At 50.2% G+C, this 16,533-nt stretch overlaps 1 protein-coding gene and 2 long non-coding RNA genes across 4 annotated transcripts in view; 2 read left to right on the top strand and 1 right to left on the bottom strand.

Annotated features, from left to right (window-relative positions):
* Window positions 1-9,818, bottom strand: part of MYO1C (myosin IC) — a 41,844-nt gene extending 32,026 nt beyond the window's left edge. The window contains exon 1 of one of the 2 annotated variants that reach the window (XM_079955450.1): window positions 9,688-9,818. In XM_079955450.1, coding sequence (XP_079811576.1) covers window positions 9,688-9,804 — 117 coding nt within the window. In that variant the 5' untranslated portion in view covers window positions 9,805-9,818. Of the gene's footprint in view, window positions 1-4,754; window positions 4,905-9,687 lie in introns of those variants that run through there. The other variant, XM_079955452.1, reaches the window with a different exon arrangement.
* LOC307204330 lies at window positions 6,074-10,258 on the top strand. Its single transcript, XR_013833595.1, has 3 exons — window positions 6,074-6,274; window positions 7,489-7,594; window positions 10,008-10,258. It is a non-coding gene; the product is annotated as an uncharacterized lncRNA (long non-coding RNA).
* Window positions 10,259-10,518: 260 nt separating this feature from the next.
* LOC307204342 lies at window positions 10,519-13,261 on the top strand. The gene is made up of 2 exons (XR_013833614.1): window positions 10,519-10,627; window positions 12,378-13,261. It is a non-coding gene; the product is annotated as an uncharacterized lncRNA (long non-coding RNA).
* The last annotated feature ends 3,272 nt before the right edge of the window (window positions 13,262-16,533 follow it).

The raw sequence follows: 16,533 nt of genomic DNA, 5'->3' as shown, positions 1-16,533 counted from the left end.
ACTTCCTTGACCGCAGGAGCAGATTGCTTTGTGACAGAAGGCAAAAAACAAAACACAGGTGACCATTTGCTGCACTATCCACAAGTTGGCAGATCCCTTTGGGAGGGGTCCCTCATTTCCAGGACTGTGTGCATAATAAAAGTTCTCCATAATAAACACCATTCTCCACCAAATGTGTTTGGCTGCCTTCTTCTGAACCCTTTCCAGCTTGAAAAGACCCTTTTTAAGGCAGGGCAACCAGAACTGTACACCATATTCCAAATGTTTTGTATAATGGTACTGGGAAAGCGGGAGTTTCATTTTCAATCTCTTTCCTAATGGCCCAGGCATGGCATTTGCCTTGTTCACGGCTGATGCAGCACACTGAGTCAACATCTTCATAGAGCTATTTGCTATGTCCCAAGGTTTCATTGCTGGTCAGTCGTTGCCAGTTCAGACGCCGTAAGAGTAGATGTGAAATTTAGATTATTATTTTTTTGCCCCAACATGCATCACCTTCCATTTGCTTACAAGGAATTGCATTTCCCATTTTACTTCCCACTTGCTCAGTTGCGGGGAGGGGGGCGGAATTAGTGGGAAAGAAGAGTAGGAGAGAAGACTCTGCCTTGCACATCCTGCACAGAGAGAGAGATGGACCTGAAGGCTGAAGCACTCTGCATTTGAATCCCCGTGCAGCCAGGTGAACATGAACCAGGCGCCTCCTCTCAGTCTAATCTACTCCACAGGACTGTTGTGAGAATAGGATAAGCCTCTGCCTGCTCACACACACACTTATTGAAGGAAGAGCAGAATGAATGAAAAAGCACCTTAGTTCAAGGAAGGGAGTGTTCACCAAGCTTTGTGTACAACCAGCCAGCGGGCTGCCCCTCCTTGTGGGAGATTTTGGCTCTGTTGTGACAAGCACTAGACAAGGATGCAAATAAATGTTAGGCTGGGAGGCTGGGAGGGCAGAGAGACCTGCAGAACTGCATCTGAATATGCACCAGCCTCTTTCCAGGATTAGAACTGCACCCTCCCTCTTGCATGAAGTGCTAACACTTCACTCTGCATTGTCTCAGGGATCTCCCAGTGGTTCTTCATTGGGTGAGACTCAGGCGAGTGAAGAGAGGAAAGAGAATTGACTCAAAGGGCTCCAAAAGTGGTCATCCCCCCCCCACACCTTCAAAATGGCAGGGGGGCAGGAGGCTCTGGGCGGGGAGAGGGGGCAGGAGGGAGGAGAAAGGATGCCCTGTGCTTTTCAGGAGTGAAAGCTCTGCCCAGGCCCAGCCAAATGCCACCAAGAAGCCGAGAAGGACCTGAGATGCAGCAGGTGGTGTGGGAGCAAAGCACACAGCCCAGGATATAAAAGGCAGTTCAATCTAAAACCAATAATCCACTCCCTTGGAAAAGCCACCAGGCAGGACTCCTGCCAGGCCCTCTAGGGAGGCAAGGGGAGGGGCTGGTTCCAGGATGCGGGGAGGCCCCATGGAAGTCCTTTACCTGTCAACAGGATAAGGGCTTCCACCCAGAAGCTGCTCAACTGGCCCCATCGGCAGCCAGCGCTGCCTGTTTAAACGACAGAAGCCAGGAAATTAGCCAGGCTGCAGCTAAGCGAGTTAGAGGCATTGTAAGCTTGCTCTTATGTTATTAAACCAAGCTGGCCAGGGAAACAAAGGCTCAGAATGTGCAGGGCTGGCATCATTTCGGGGACACCAAGTCTGGCCAACAAAATGCATTTTTCCTGCACAAAGAACGGCTCAGAACTGACTGCACGGCACCAGCAGCATCAGCCACTGGTGGCGAAGGAAGCCCACCCAGAACATCCAGCCAGGACTCCCCTCTCCTGGAGCAGCAAAGGCTTCCTGCTGGAACCACAGAAGAAGAGGCTGCCGCTGAGACAGGCCCTCCCGCTGTGTCTCACTAGCAAAGAGTCACAGCTCCAAAGTCCTCCTGGGATCATCCATGAGCACCACGGAAGTGGACAAGGCCTTCCTTTCTCAGCAGCAGCAGCGCTGCACCCAGGTGCCCCTCCCTCAGAGGCACCACAGAAAGCAGAATCCACTTCTCCCAGCACTTCCGGACAGGCCTGAGAAAAGAGTTCCATTGCTCTGCTCCCCTCCATCACATCCCGAGAACCCAGCCATGGTAGTTTGGGTACCAGCTCTGCATCAGGCTGGCAGAGGCTTCAGACCTGCAAGCTGGCACCAGCATCCAATCTGCAAATGTTCTGGCAACCTGACATATGGGGTTTTCCCCCAGCCCAACTCACAAATGTAAGATAAGGGTTTTTTTTAAGTGCAGTGAATTCAAAAGCTGCGATCGGGAACCAATACTGCTCTCCTCCATGGCACCCAATTTCTGGGGGTGGGGTGGGGACGGGGACTCTGCAGATCTCACCCACTTATCCAAGGCACAAATGGGCAGGGGGGAGGTGGAGAGAACCCATGTCTAAGAGCTTCTCAGGCAGACACAGACTGCCATGCCCTTATCACACCTCCTTGGCTGAGACCCCCCAACCCTCCGTTCCACTGCGCTGCAACTGGGAGCCAGGAGACCTTCAAGCAGCCTCTGCAGAGGTCACCTGCTATGCTTCCTTTCCTCTTTGCATCAAGCCACTCTTGGCAATGCTGGTTGTGACTAAGAGCTTCCATAACACTCATAAGCAACAGGAAATAAGAGCCCAGCAGCTCAGCCCAGAAAGATTAGGTAGCCCACCCTGAGAACAAAAAAATCCCCTTTGGGGCAGTTCTTGACTTTCCGCTCAGAGTCCAGCTTCCCTGACCCAGCAGCCACTTCTGTAAGCCAGGTCAAAACCCTGGGGAAGGGGGGAGAGTGTGTCGGTGTGACTCCTCCTAAGGCCACGGGGTTTCCCTCCAAGCACCAAGCACTGGAATGCAAAACGGAATATGAAAATGTACACGCCTAAACCCTGAGCAGAGCAAGAATACCTTCCCCTCTCCCAGGACGTCCACTAAGTAAGCATCCCGCCTGCCCTTGCAGCTGTGGATTTGCTGACCTCAGGCATTAAATTTTAATTAATGCCAAATTCACTCCAAGGGCTCGGCCTGCTAACAACCTTGACAGAGACACAAGTTGCAAGACACCCATACAAAGGTGGCAGAGTCCAACTCATTTTCCTTCCCAAGGTCACCGGAGGTTTCATCCCTTCTGGCAGACCCTCACCCTCACTCCCACTGCACTGAACAGCGACCCCAACTCTCTCACCAGGCACTTGGAAAGCCACACACACACACACACACACACACGAGCAGATGAATCTCCACTCCCTCAACAACATAACTGCAAGCCTGGTCAGCAGGATATACCTGCCCATTATGGGACCTCGCCTGGAGTTGAGTCCCAAGATAATCAAAGAAACACAAAAACGTAACACAGTATAGGAATCCTCCTGGCCTGCATCTGGGATGTGATGTTCCCATACACTGTTATATACTGCTTATACATATTTATACTATATATGAGTGGTTCCCAATTGGTGGTTCGTGGACCCCAGCGGATCCATGTAACCCACCCAGAGGGTCCTTGGCTCCATTCACATAACAAAAACTACCATAGAGATATCAAAGTTTTCAAAAGTAGGAGGTCCATGGCTTGGCTTCTGAAAAGCGTGTTACTTTGGAATCACTTATAATGAGGCTTTTTTTTTTAAAAAAAAGAAATATTATTAAAGTGACTTGCCCAGTGGAAAGTTAAACATGGGAGTATAATATGATACGTATGGGAGCAGAGTGCCAGCCATACGTATGGGAGCAGCTTGCCTGTTTCCCACAGGCATCTGGTTGGGAGAAGGTCTGGACCGGATGCGCCATGGGCCTGATCCAGAAGGCAGCCTGAGTGGCTACCCAGGAGAAAGTCCAGTTGAGGCTGAATCTGCCAGGTTGCCTTGCCTTGTCTTTTAACACAGCCAGAGGCCCCTGCTGCACCCAGGAGGGAGGTGGGCTTCACACCTGAGCTCTGAGTGGGGTGTATTCACGTGTAGCTGCTGCCTGGCATACGGGACCGGGGGGTGGGGGGTGGAACGGGTGGCAGCAAGTGGGTATGGCGTGCCATGGCCTGCTTCTCCAGAGCCACCATCCCCCTGTGCCTCAGTTTCCCCGCCTTCCCTCCGGGAGAGCAGCCTCTGCTGCCTCGTCTTCTCCCCAAGGGAAGGCGAGCGTCTTCGGCGAGGAAGCGGCTGGCTGGCAGCAGACGGATTAGGCTGAGGAGCGAGAGCCACGCTTCGCCGCGGGCAGCCCAGATGCCCTTCCGCTTTCGGGCGGCGGCGGCGGCGGCGGCGGCGGCGCCCTCGCAGACCCGCCCCGCCCCGGGGCAGCCGCCTCCCTCCTGCTCCGGCGCAGCCAACTCCGGCGCCGAAGCGAAGTTGTTGTCGGCCGCGCCAGAGCGGGGCCTCCTCGGGAGAAAGCGAGACCCGCCGCCCCCCGGGACACCGGCCCAGCCCTGGCCGCGGAGAGCCCACCGGGGAGGGGCCGCATTCACAAGGGACACGCGGACGCGGGACTCCTCCTCTGCACGTGGAGACCTAGCTCCTCAGGGTCGGAGGAGGAGGCGGGGCTGCGGAGGGGGGAGAGGAGCCCCGCCCCCTCAGCCCCTCCGGGGGTCGCCGCGCGCGAGAAGGTCCCGCAGCTCCGCCGGGCTGCCTTCGCCCCCGTGGGAGACCCAGTCCAGCGGGCGGCGGGGCAGGCGCTCTGCCCATGCTCAGAGGTCCGTCCTCCGCCTCGCCTCGCCGCTCCCTCCCTCTCTCCCTCCTGGCCTACCTTGCTGAGTGAGCTGCTGCTGCCGCCTGGCCCTCCCGCTCCGCTCCGCCGCGCCCTCCTCGTGCCCCGGCGGCGACGGTCGCTCCAGCCGCTCGATCGGATCGGCGGCGGCGGCGGCGGCGGCGGCGGCGGCAATTGGGGCTCCCGTCACGGGCCGGGCGGAGCCGTGGCAAGGGCGGAATGCGCCTGCGCGGCGGGGCTCGCGGGCCGGCCTGGCTCGGGCCCTCCTGAGGGGGGCGGGGGCGGGAGGGCAGGAGAGCGGCCTGGCCACGCCCCTCCGCGCCTGCGCGACCCTCTCTGCTCCCCCGCCCCCGCGGGCCCGTTTGCGCGGGAAAGGAGCGCGCGCGAGAGAAGCGACCTCAGGACGGGGTGTCTCCGTGTCCCTAGAATCCTAGAATCATAGAGTTGGAAGAGACCACAAGGGCCATCGAGTCCAACCCCCTGCCAAGCAGGAAACACCATCAGAGCACTCCTGACATATGGTTGTCAAGCCTCTGCTTAAAGACCTCCAAAGAAGGAGACTCCACCACACTCCTGGGCAGCAAATTCCACTGTCGAACAGCTCTTACTGTCAGGAAGTTCTTCCTAATGTTTAGGTGGAATCTTCTTTCTTGTAGTTTGCAACCATTGCTCTGTGTCCGCTTCTCTGGAGCAGCAGAAAACAACCTTTCTCCCTCCTCTATGTGACATCCTTTTATATATTTGAACATGGCTATCATATCACCCCTTAACCTCCTCTTCTCCAGGCTAAACATGCCCAGCTCCCTTAGCCGTTCCTCATAAGGCATCGTTTCCAGGCCTTTGACCATTTTGGTTGCCCTCCTCTGGACACGTTCCAGTTTGTCAGTGTCCTTCTTGAACTGTGGTGCCCAGAACTGGACACAGTACTCCAGGTGAGGTCTGAGCAGAGCAGAATACAGTGGCACTATTACTTCCCTTATACAGTGGCACTATTACTGCCCCTGATCTAGATGCTATACTCCTATTGATGCAGCCCAGAATTGCATTGGCTTTTTTAGCTGCCACGTCACACTTGGAGGGAACTTCCTCCGCCGCCCCACTATGTGAGGCGTTTCCCCGCCTCGATCGTGCTCGAGGGGCCCTGGGGACCATCTGTGGTGGCCCAGCCTCGCCCCCGGGAGCTGGAGGGCCTCTCGGTGGCGCTTAGGCCTGACACCAGCCCTCAGAGCCGCCGCTGCTGCCCGTCCGAGTGGGCAGCGCTGAGCGAGGCCTGAGCGGGTCCGAGGCGGCTCCCTGCGCAGTGAGCGGGATCCGGGCGAAGGCCTCCTCGCCCTGCTTTGGGCCGGCCAGCTCTTTCCAGAGGAGCCTCGTCCTTGTTGCCAGAGGGCCTTTCTGGGGCACGGCAAGCGGCGGAAAGGCCAGGCCTTTAATGCTGGTGGTGACTTTTAAATACAAGTTCTAACATTTGTCAACTCTTGGAGGAGGAAGAGAGCTTGGGATCTGATCTGCTCACATGAAGAAAGCAGGAGAGAATTGCAATTCGCTGCAGCCCTTCCCAGGCGCCCACTGCAAGGAGAGCAAACGCCGACCTAGAAAATAGATGAGGGCTCTGCCATGCAGAAGCCCCAAGGAGACTTTCAGTGGGATTTAGCCACATGCTGCGGGTTGCACAGCACATACACTATTGTTGTTGTTTAATCGTTTAGTCGTGTCCGCCTCTTCGTGACCCCTGGACCAGAGCACACCAGGCCCTCCTGTCTTCCACTGCCTCCCGCAGCTTGGTCAAACTCAGGCTGGTAGCTTCGAGAACACTGTCCCACCATCCCGTCCTCTGTCGTCCCCTTCTCCTTGTGCCCTCCATCTTTCCAAACATCAGGGTCTTTTCCAGGGAGTCTTCTCTTCTCATGAGGTGGCCAAAGTCTTGGAGCCTCAGCTTCAGGATCTGTCCTTCCAGTGAGACTCAGGGTTGATTTCCTTCAGAATGGAGAGGTTTGATCTTCTTGCGGTCCATGGGACTCTCAAGAGTCTCCTCCAGCACCAGAATTCAAAAGCATCAATTCTTCGGCGATCAGCCTTCTTTATGGTCTAGCTCTCACTTCCATACATCACTACTGGGAAAACCGTGGCTTTTACTATATACTTAGGGGCAAAGTGGAAGGGTGAACTCCCTTGCAAAAATTGCCTTTTGCAGTTCCCCGCCACCAGCAGTCTTTGCCTTTGCCTTGTGGTTCATTTGAGCCCAGCCCTGCTTGCAAATCTGACCAGTTTACAACGTGTCAGGCTCTGGCAGTTGGCAAGTCCACAGTTTGTTTGTAAAAGGTTGTGGGTTAAGGCTCTGACTTCTCCAATGAAAGGTCTCGGGTGACAGAACTGTAAGAGACACCTGTCTGGAGAGTTGCTGCCAGTTAATGTGCCCAGCGCTGGGGCAGATGCAGCTTTAGCCTGTAAGGGAGCACCTTGTAACACCTATTTGCTCACTTTGCCTGAAGCTCTGCAGATTTCTAACAAAGATGGGGGATAGCGAGGGCAAGGGCAGTACTGCACTGGAAGGACTAACAATCCAGTTTAGGATAAGACAGCTTCCAACGTAAGGGTAGCTGACAGGCTTCTGATAGGGTTGAGTCTTGCCTGTTTTCAGATGCTCCCAAGTGAGCTGTTGGAAGCTAATAGAGCAGTAGAAGGTTAGTAATAAAATATTTCAAGTTTCTTATTTTGAAGCATCTGGAGACAGGACATTTAAAAGTTCTAAGTGCATTTATGCTCACAATGGCAGGCTCTTCAAACTACACAGCTCTTATTCCCCAAGAATCTCAAGTGTCATTTTCAGAAGACTGTCAGTGGGTCCATGTCAGAGCTATCTGCAGCACTTCAGCTAAGAGGTAAATTCTGTGTTGCTGACCTGGTAAGGATTTCTCCCCCCCCCCCCCCGCCCCCCGAAGTCACCAACAGTGGCACATTTCTGTTATTTTTAGAAGGTCCTAATGGACTCAAAAAAGCTGTGCTGCTTCAAAGCCTTGCAGAGAATTCCAGCCCCCCAACCCACAAAACAGATATGTTCACCTAGGTCCCGCATGAAGCAAGAAGTAAGAGTGCATGTAGACCCCATTACTCTGAACCCCACCACATCAAGTCACATTGCACACAAGATCACATGTATAACACAAACAGCAGCGCAGCATATTAGTGCAGCATATCAGCTAAAGGAGAGATAGGCATTCTAGGGAACGTGCCTATTTTATAGATGGGGAACACTGAGGCTGAGGAAGTAAGCATGTAGAAAACATTTACCCCAGTTAATCTCATGTTTAACCAATCCATAAAGGCAGCCAGGGTGGGGGGGGTGAGGAGGAAGGCAGAATAGAGGATGTTCTGGTGCTAGAGGAGAACGCAAGAGATTCATAAGAGAGAGTGGGGGCAGGGAGTGGGAACCAGGAGCTCAAAAGAATGCACAGGCTCCAGCATGTGGGGGTGGGGGTGGGGGTGGGGGGAGTCTGATCTACATGGCATTCGCCCAGCTACTCGCAGATTAAGTCTTCCAATGTTGCCACAAGTGTCCTGCCAGCAGCAGCCTCCAGCCTTTTCATGAGCGGAACTGCTGCCATTGGACTACAGTGGTACCTCGGGTTAAGTACTTAATTCGTTCCAGAGGTCCGTTCTTAACCTGAAACCGTTCTTAACCTGAAGCACCACTTTAGCTAATGGGGCCTCCTGCTGCCGCTGTGCTGCCGGAGCACGATTTCTGTTCTCATCCTGAAGCAAAGTACTTAACCCGAGGTACTATTTCTGGGTTAGTGGAGTCTGTAACCTGAAGCGTATGTAACCCAAGGTACCACTGTACAGTACTGGCAAGCCAACCCTGCTGCTGTCACCACATGCTCCATCAGCAGGCTGTAGCAGCCCAGAATGTTACCCGCCCTCCGAGTCCTCTTCCCCACAACCATTGTCATTTCACATTGGCGCGTTGGCTGGTACCACATGGGCACAGGAGCTGTGTGAGAGGGCAGAGATAAACAACCACAGCAGAGCCAAAGGGGGAGAGAGAGAAATCCTGCCATTATGACAGGGCCTAGCCCTTGTTACTAGGAACATCCTGGAGAGTGGGGAAAGAGTCCCAGGGTAACTTGAGAGCCAAATCTTGTCGCCAGAGAGCACAGGGCGAGGAAGGCTTCCCCCTGTGGCTCCCACATCGGGTATAGCCACTAATGCCCCACAGCCCAGCCCATGGTCCACCACAATAGACACTGGAGAAGACCAACTGCAGGCAGAGCAGTAATCATTCATCTGGACTGTATAAAGCTAAGAGCCAACATCCTTTGGCAATGCAGGCTGTTAGCTTTTGGAGGTCCCAATAAAGCCAGAAACGTCCACTCCAACCTTTGTGACCTTGAATTTGGAATCCTGTCTATGTCACCTGCACAAAGAGTTAGAAACCTGCAGGCAACTTTAATTTAAAGCAACAGAGCAGATATTGGGAGAGATGTGTAAAGCCCAAACCAACAAATGCCTCCTCTTCACCCGTATGGTATTCCAGATCCAATCATTCACCAACATAGAGACAGCCTGAAGCCCAGCTAATTTTACACAGTTCTTGGAACCTTTTCCTTTATGCCCCCGCCCCTGATACTTGACCACCTTGACAGATTTCACTGTGTTTGCTTTTAACTTGCTATAGCATCAGTCCAGTGGTCTGAAATATGGACACCATTGTCTCCTTCCTCTGGCCTTGCAAGGGCCAGTTTTCTCAAAGCTTGAAGTTGTCACTGGGTATTGTCCTCATTCTCTTCACAAGCCATGCTAGAATGTCCCTTTCCACAAATGCAGCAGTTCCCTCGCACTGATAGAACCCTTCCTGAATCGTGCCTCCCTCTTCGTGTTTGTCTGTGCCAAGTTACCAAAACAAGAAAAGGAAAGCAGGTTTAGGCAGCACAAGAAGAGCCATGCTTACAGGCTTAGCCCCTTGATCCTGACCAACCTGGCAAATCATTTCTCCGGTGGGGATAAACTTGGTCCGCAGCTCCATCCTCCCAAGCTTCGGTCTCTGGTTTTCACCATCCCTCTGCAGCCGGCGGACATCGAACAGTCCTGGCATTCTCTGAAGGAGCAGCAGCACAATAAACAGCCTCCTTGGCCCAGCAGCGGAAGAACTGGAGGCCTGTGTTTGTACAAGCTCTAGGTGTGAGCTCAAGCAACAATGCAGTTCAAGCACTTGTTTCCACGTCCTTTCAGCTGTTCCAAGAGCCTTTAATTTATGTCTTTGCTTATTGCTTTTAACTCCAATGTTTCTTCTCTCAGACCCAGGGGACTCTGGAGACCTGGATGGACATTGCAATTTTTGGCACCACCTTTGTGATCTTGGCTGTTCTGCCCTGAGAAGCTGCAGCGGAAGGGCTCTTTTCCTCCCTGGGTACATTAGCCCTCCTGGTCCCCCTTGCCCAGCCGGCGCCAGGTGTGCCTTTCTTTCTGTCAGACCTCTTCCTAAGGGGCAAAGCTTTGTTTGTGTGCTAATTTGGTAAATTATATGTGCAACTTTTCACCCAAAGGCTCCTGAAGTCAGCAAGCTGTTTTATTAATAAAAAACAATGGAAACATCATAAAAAGAGCTGCAAACACATATACTATATATAAAAAAGGCCACCACTGGCAGTAGGCAAATACATGGCAGTGATAATCTGATCTGAACACCTGCGTGACAGTCTTTACCAGTCTGTGAAATGGCCAGGGAGAAGAGAGGCTGTGCCCAAAGGAAGGAGGACCAGAGTCTGCACAGTTGCCACAGCCAAAAAAGACCCTCCTTGCATGTGAATTAATAAATAATAATAATGTGGCCCCCTCTATGTTTCTGCTGGAGGGGAAGGAGGGATGTGGAGCAGGGCCTCCTCAGCAGATCTCAGAACGGCAGGCAGGATAACCAGGTTTAGGACTTCCGGGTTGGCGCCATCGCCGAATGGCGGACTCCCTCCGAGCTCCGGAGGGAGCCTGCTGGACAGGGGTTGGGTCCCGCCGCGCCGGCGACGCGGGGACCCTCAAAAACCATGGGCGGTGATGCCCATGGACTTGGTGACTCGGCGGGCACCGTTTGCCCCCCCCGACCCGTGAAGGAGCCTTTTTAAAGGCTGCGGAGAGGGTGACAGGGGGGGTGTGGTGCTATGAGTCCACTGCTTCCCCTGCCTAGCGAAGCCGCATGCCATTTGACGGAGAGCACCGACTTCTAAATTTGAAAATTTGGACTAAAAAGAACAACCCGTGAGTAAATTTATCGGACTTAAAAGGGAAAATTTGTCTTACGAATTCGGAGCGAGCGGGGGAGGTGCAAAAAGGAAGTCCGCCCCCCCTGTTGTAGATGTTCTAACGCAAGGATTTGACAACTAAGATCGAGAGAAGAATCTGTTTATTTGAAAAAAGTTATCAATTTCACGAAGGGAAATTACAAGTAATTGTGCTGGAGGAGAAGAGTGGTTTGTGAGAACTAAAGAGTAACCCCCCGGGAACCGGGAGCGATCCGTTATGAGAGACTGGTGAAGAGATATAGAAATTTTGACAGCTGTCAAAGTAGCTGTCAAAGTGGGAGAATAAAAGAGAACTTTGTTACGATGACTTTGCCGGTTAGATTCGTTACAATTTGGATATAAATTTACTGAAAATAAGGGCAACAAGTTAATTTGACTTTTGGGTGTGATCTGGAAGGAAACTAAGTTACCATAATCCCTCTAGAGGGAATTCTGAGACATTGCAAGAATGGCAGCAAGTGGAAAAATACTCATGGAATTGAACAGGACTTTTTATCTCCTGGGAAAGCTGCAAAAACGAAGTATTATTTTGCCTACAGAGGTCTCTACACTAAAGGAGACAATGGATTTATCTATTGAAGAAAGGAAGGGACTTGACGTAAGTTTGTGTTCCTGAACAAATAAAACCTCTGTAGAGGAACTAGAATTTTTTGAATTAGAAGGTTTTCGAAGCGGAACAGGAAAAGAAACCTGAGGAATAAAAATTGGACCAAGCTCGAAGTTGGAACATTTGGGACATCCAGACTTTAAAAGGATCAAGAAACAGAATTTGAGTTATACTCTTAAATATAGAGGTCTGGATGGAAGAAGAATGATCTTTTCTGAGAGTTTCTCTAAGATTGGGTTTTCTGAAATTAAAGATTACCAAAAAGACGGCAAAGTGGAATCGAGAGAGATTTAGACATGGACGTGGGATCTCCAGGCCAGCAGTAGACAGATGGATGGATTTTGGGGATCGAAACCGGGAAAGGGGGGAGGGAGATTTGGAACCCAAAGGCTGTAAAATTATATCTTTTTGTTTTTTCTTGTTTTACTTTGTGTGATAAAAAAAAAGGGGAATTCGTGGAAGGGAGCTGGGGTCGATCTTAGGGAAGTACAAAAAATATAAAGAGAAATGGTTATACAAGTTAAACTAAATTTGAATAACGGGCTAATTATAATTATAATAAGGTTTTAAAATTTGGGGTAAGAATTTGTGGAATTAATCTATGGAAATGGAATACAAGAGGGGGAGGGGGGGAAGTCCTGGAAAGATGTTAATGAAAGTAAGGTTTTAAATGCCAATTTTATCTTTTTCTTTTTCCTTTTTTTCTTTTTTATTCTGGATTTTTTGAAAATTTTAATAAATATAATTTTTTAAAAAAAGGATAACCAGGTGTAACAACACTTGGGACTAGAGATGATAACCAGCTCTTTGAACTGGGCTCAGAAAGAAATCAGGAACTGATTAAGAGGGAACAACAATTTGCCCTCTCCTTATCTGAGAGGTCTTCTATGTCATCAGCCGTTCCATGACAGGCAGAAATTCTACATGCTCGCATTTTGCCTGCCACCACATCTCAATGCTAACAAAAAAAAATTAGAAATTTGAATTTCTGCCTGTTTTTATGTAAACCACCTTGGGAATTTCTTCTGGAGGACATTATATTGATATCTATAAACAGATAGAGAGGAACAGAGGAAATCCTATAAATCTCCACCAGCTGCAAAGCCCTTGTCAAAGATGGTTTACAGTAGTTGAAATATGTGACCAAGACATCATGGGTGATGAAAGTGGCCAGATTTGCCTTCTCCAGGACAGACACAGCAGCCAAAGCCCAGCTACTGCCAGCATCTGACTCCAGGCAGGCTCAAAAGAAGGAACACTACCCCTTCCAGAACAGGCTGTGTCACTGCTTCTGAGTCTGCTTATGTCTTTTCCAGAATAAGTTTCCCATTTCCAAAGCAAATTCCATGGTGGGAAGTACTTGCCAACAGTTTCTCCTACTCCTAAAAACATGGAGCAGACTTGAATCTCTCTTTTCCTTCAGAAGTGGTTTAATGGATGTGCCTTAAGACCCAGGCCGAAACAAAATATAAGAGCAGGTTTTAAGAAATAGATGTAAAATGGGGGAGGGGGGGGACCAGAAACTAAACGAAGGTGGAAAGGAGCCAAAGAGCACACTGAGGAGAAAGGGAGGCTGGGACACAGCTGTCCAAATATATTCCCCCGAGATAAGCAATCCAAAAATAAAACTAGTTTATTTTTGTTTGGAAAAATGTACTTTTAAGTAATTTATTTGCTGAAACTTTAAATGTTGAGGGGTGATGAGCATGCCGAGAAATACATATGTACCGTATTTACTTGAATCTAATGCTCACGTTTTTTGGCTAAATTACGTTGCAAAAATCAAGGTGCATTAGATTTGACAGCACATTTACATTCGCCAGCAATTCCTTTTTTTTATTTCAAGGTTCTGAAAATTGAGATGTGCATTAGATTCAATGGTGCTTTAGACCTGAATAAATATGGTATATGAAAAAGAAAAACTCTCAGCTGTTACTGTTGGCTTTTGCTACCCATCTGCCACCTTTGCTGATAAAATTGAGCTTATATTAGTGCTAGAATCACTCCTGCTAAGGGTTCAAGGTGGAGTTAGGGTTAATTGGTCTGATTAATCAACTGAATCCTTCATCAGAGATTGAAATCCCACCTCTCTTAAAAATAGACTGGTATCAAGCTCAGCTGTCACGTACACTACCCAAACCAGGGTGGGAAGAGGCACCCTTGCCCAGGTATCAAACTTGTGTTGAAAGAGAAAAGTTGCCTTCTAGTATCAAAGACTTCATGTTTTCCAAGATGTCTCACAGTTCTGATGAATCTTATATTTATTTATGGAGCCACCTTGGCTCTGGTGTGTCACTGGCTGTAAGAGAGAAGGGCATAATCCCAAATGCAATGGGACAGTGAGGAGGAGGAAGAAAGGGAAAGGTTTTGAACTTGGTGGACTTAGGTAGGAAACCTATACAGAGGTTTGTTTGCAGAAATCAGAGTTAGTTAGGCATCCAGTGAAATAGCTAAATATACTTCAATTGTTGACAGTGCAGTTGAGAATGCAAGGGTGTCACAACTATGCTGCAACCTCCCTCCACCTCTTGGTGGGGTGCCTGGTCAGTCCCCATTAATGAAGGAATGATCTGGTGGACATACACTACTGATTTCCTCCCACGCTGCAGTGTTACCCTGCAACTGCTTCCTGATGGGGAGTGCTCTGGAAATTCACCCGCAAGGGCTGTAACTGCCTCTTGGTGATGAGTCCCGCCAGCCTCCGTGAACTTTGTCTCCTGCCCTTCAGAGAAATTGCCTTGCTTGGTCCACGTTCCAGGATAATCAGGTAAGACAGGAGACAATGTTCTGGGACTCTAAGGCTGGGCCGTCTCAAGGAAATCATAATTTAGTTTGCAGGAAGCAGTGGGGAAAGAAACAATGGCTCTTATCAGTGGATATTTTAAGGTCCAAAAAACATGCGAAATATCTTGGAAACATTTCCTGTTTACATAAAGCTGTGCTATGTAAATGCAGAGGTTCACTATTTATCCCCAAGAGAGGGGGTGACCATTGATGGCTCCTGCCTGCGTTAAGGGATGGAGGGGGGGGGGGAGCAAGCTGTCTGAAGAAACCTGCAATGTTTCACTTGCTACCCCTCTGGCTGAATTGTCCTCAAGTGATTTCACTTAGGCAACTTGAAAGCAGACAAATGTTTTCTTTGAGAAACAGCCTATGGAAGACTGATGGAGCCAGCAGCTGCCAAGTATCTGACAAATGGGCGGGGGCGGGGGGGGGAGGCAGGGAAGGGTCATCTGGCAGGATCTCTTCCTGCCCAAGAGAGAGCTTGGCCTTCCTCATCCACACTGGCAGTTGCAGCATGCTGGCCTCAGCAGGTATTTGCCATTCTTTCATGCCATTGCTTGGGACACACATACGCACACACTGGGGGTCCCCTTGCCATAGCATTTTACCCAGTTTCGGAAGCCACCAATCAGAATGCAAGGACTTCATTGTAGAGCCAGAGTCTCCAGCACCCCAGCCTGTCTACCACTAACAAGCAGAAGCTTGAAGGAGCCTGCAGATTTTGAATTGTTGGAAGACGGTTGACTCAACCTCCTTGCCTAAGAGGAGTAAAAAGAGCAGGGGCTGATTTCGAACTAAGGTTTGAGCAGCCACAATCATGTGGAAGCCTCCCAAATGCAGCACCATCAAATTTGACCCACTTTAACAGAAAGGTTGCTCCCAACTCTGCTAACATAATTAAGTCACATTACTTTTCCTGGTCACCCAAAAGTTCCCTTGGAGTCTAGTTTTTCTGCTGCTCTTAGCCGAAAATGGGTGTATTCCCCCACACACACACACACCCTGCCACATGATGATGATTTTGGCTGTCTTTGGTTCTGAGGATTTCACTAAATAGCTGATAGTTAAAACAAAAAAATTCCTTCCAGTAGCACCTTAAAGACCAACTAAGTCAGTTCTTGGTATGAGCTTTCGTGTGCATGCACATTTCTTCAGATACGTATCTGAAGAAGTGTGCATGCACACGAAAGCTCATACCAAGAACTGACTTAGTTGGTCTTTAAGGTGCTACTGGAAGGAATTTTTTTGTTTTGACTATGGCAGACCAACACGGCTACCTATCTGTAGCTGATAGTTAAGTTAGCAAAAACTCCTTATTGCAAGTCATTCCCGATGGTGGGCTGGTGCCCCCACCCACAGGCTCCCATTCCCTACTTGCTCCTGCTCCAACTCTTCCCAGCAAACCACACCAGCTATTTCTAATCAGAGAGGAGAAATGGCTGGTCCAAAGCCAGAAAGCAAGCCCATGGCAACGGGAAAAACCCTTGGACACAATCAGTCCATGACTTCTTGTTACTTCCCTAGTACAGCTTGGTACCTAAGACTTAAACAAAAGACACGTTATGAGTCTGTGGCTGTCTGATGCAGTGCCAGAAAAAGGACTCCTAGGCCTTAAGCAGTTGTGCAAAGAAGTTGCAGACTGATGTCGGTGCTGGGTGTTTACAGAGGAACTGCAGCTTGGGTGAGAGAAAATCAGAATCACTTTGGGAAGAAATCCTCGAAAGAACATTCAGCTCTGTCCCAAGAGGAAAGACTCCCCCTGCCCCCTCTACACACACGCATCCCTGCCCAACCCTCTAGCTTCTTTCCAGGCCCATGCTGGGAATTAAAACCCCACAAGTCACCTCATAGACTGCTCTCGTGCCTCTAACATGCAGCAGCCAGGCGAGGCAACTTTACCTGTGCTGCTGCCCACAGACAACAGTTCAGGAAGCTGAGAGCAGAGGAACCCTCACCCTCGCTGCAAAATCTTTCCCTGGCTCTGAAACCAGGAGGATTGGGAGTGGAAAAGAACTTGCAGAAATACTGTCTCATCCTCTCAACACTGATGGCCCACTTTGCTGCCTCCAGGGCATGTGTAGTTGTCTGTCAATCAATCGGGTCAGGGGCCAACCGTCTTCTTGGCAGGCAGCCATAACTG

This window comes from Podarcis cretensis (assembly GCF_951804945.1).
Source record: "Podarcis cretensis genome assembly, chromosome: 15".
Lineage (NCBI taxonomy): Eukaryota > Metazoa > Chordata > Lepidosauria > Squamata > Lacertidae > Podarcis > Podarcis cretensis.
This window is presented reverse-complemented; position numbering and strand designations above follow the sequence as displayed.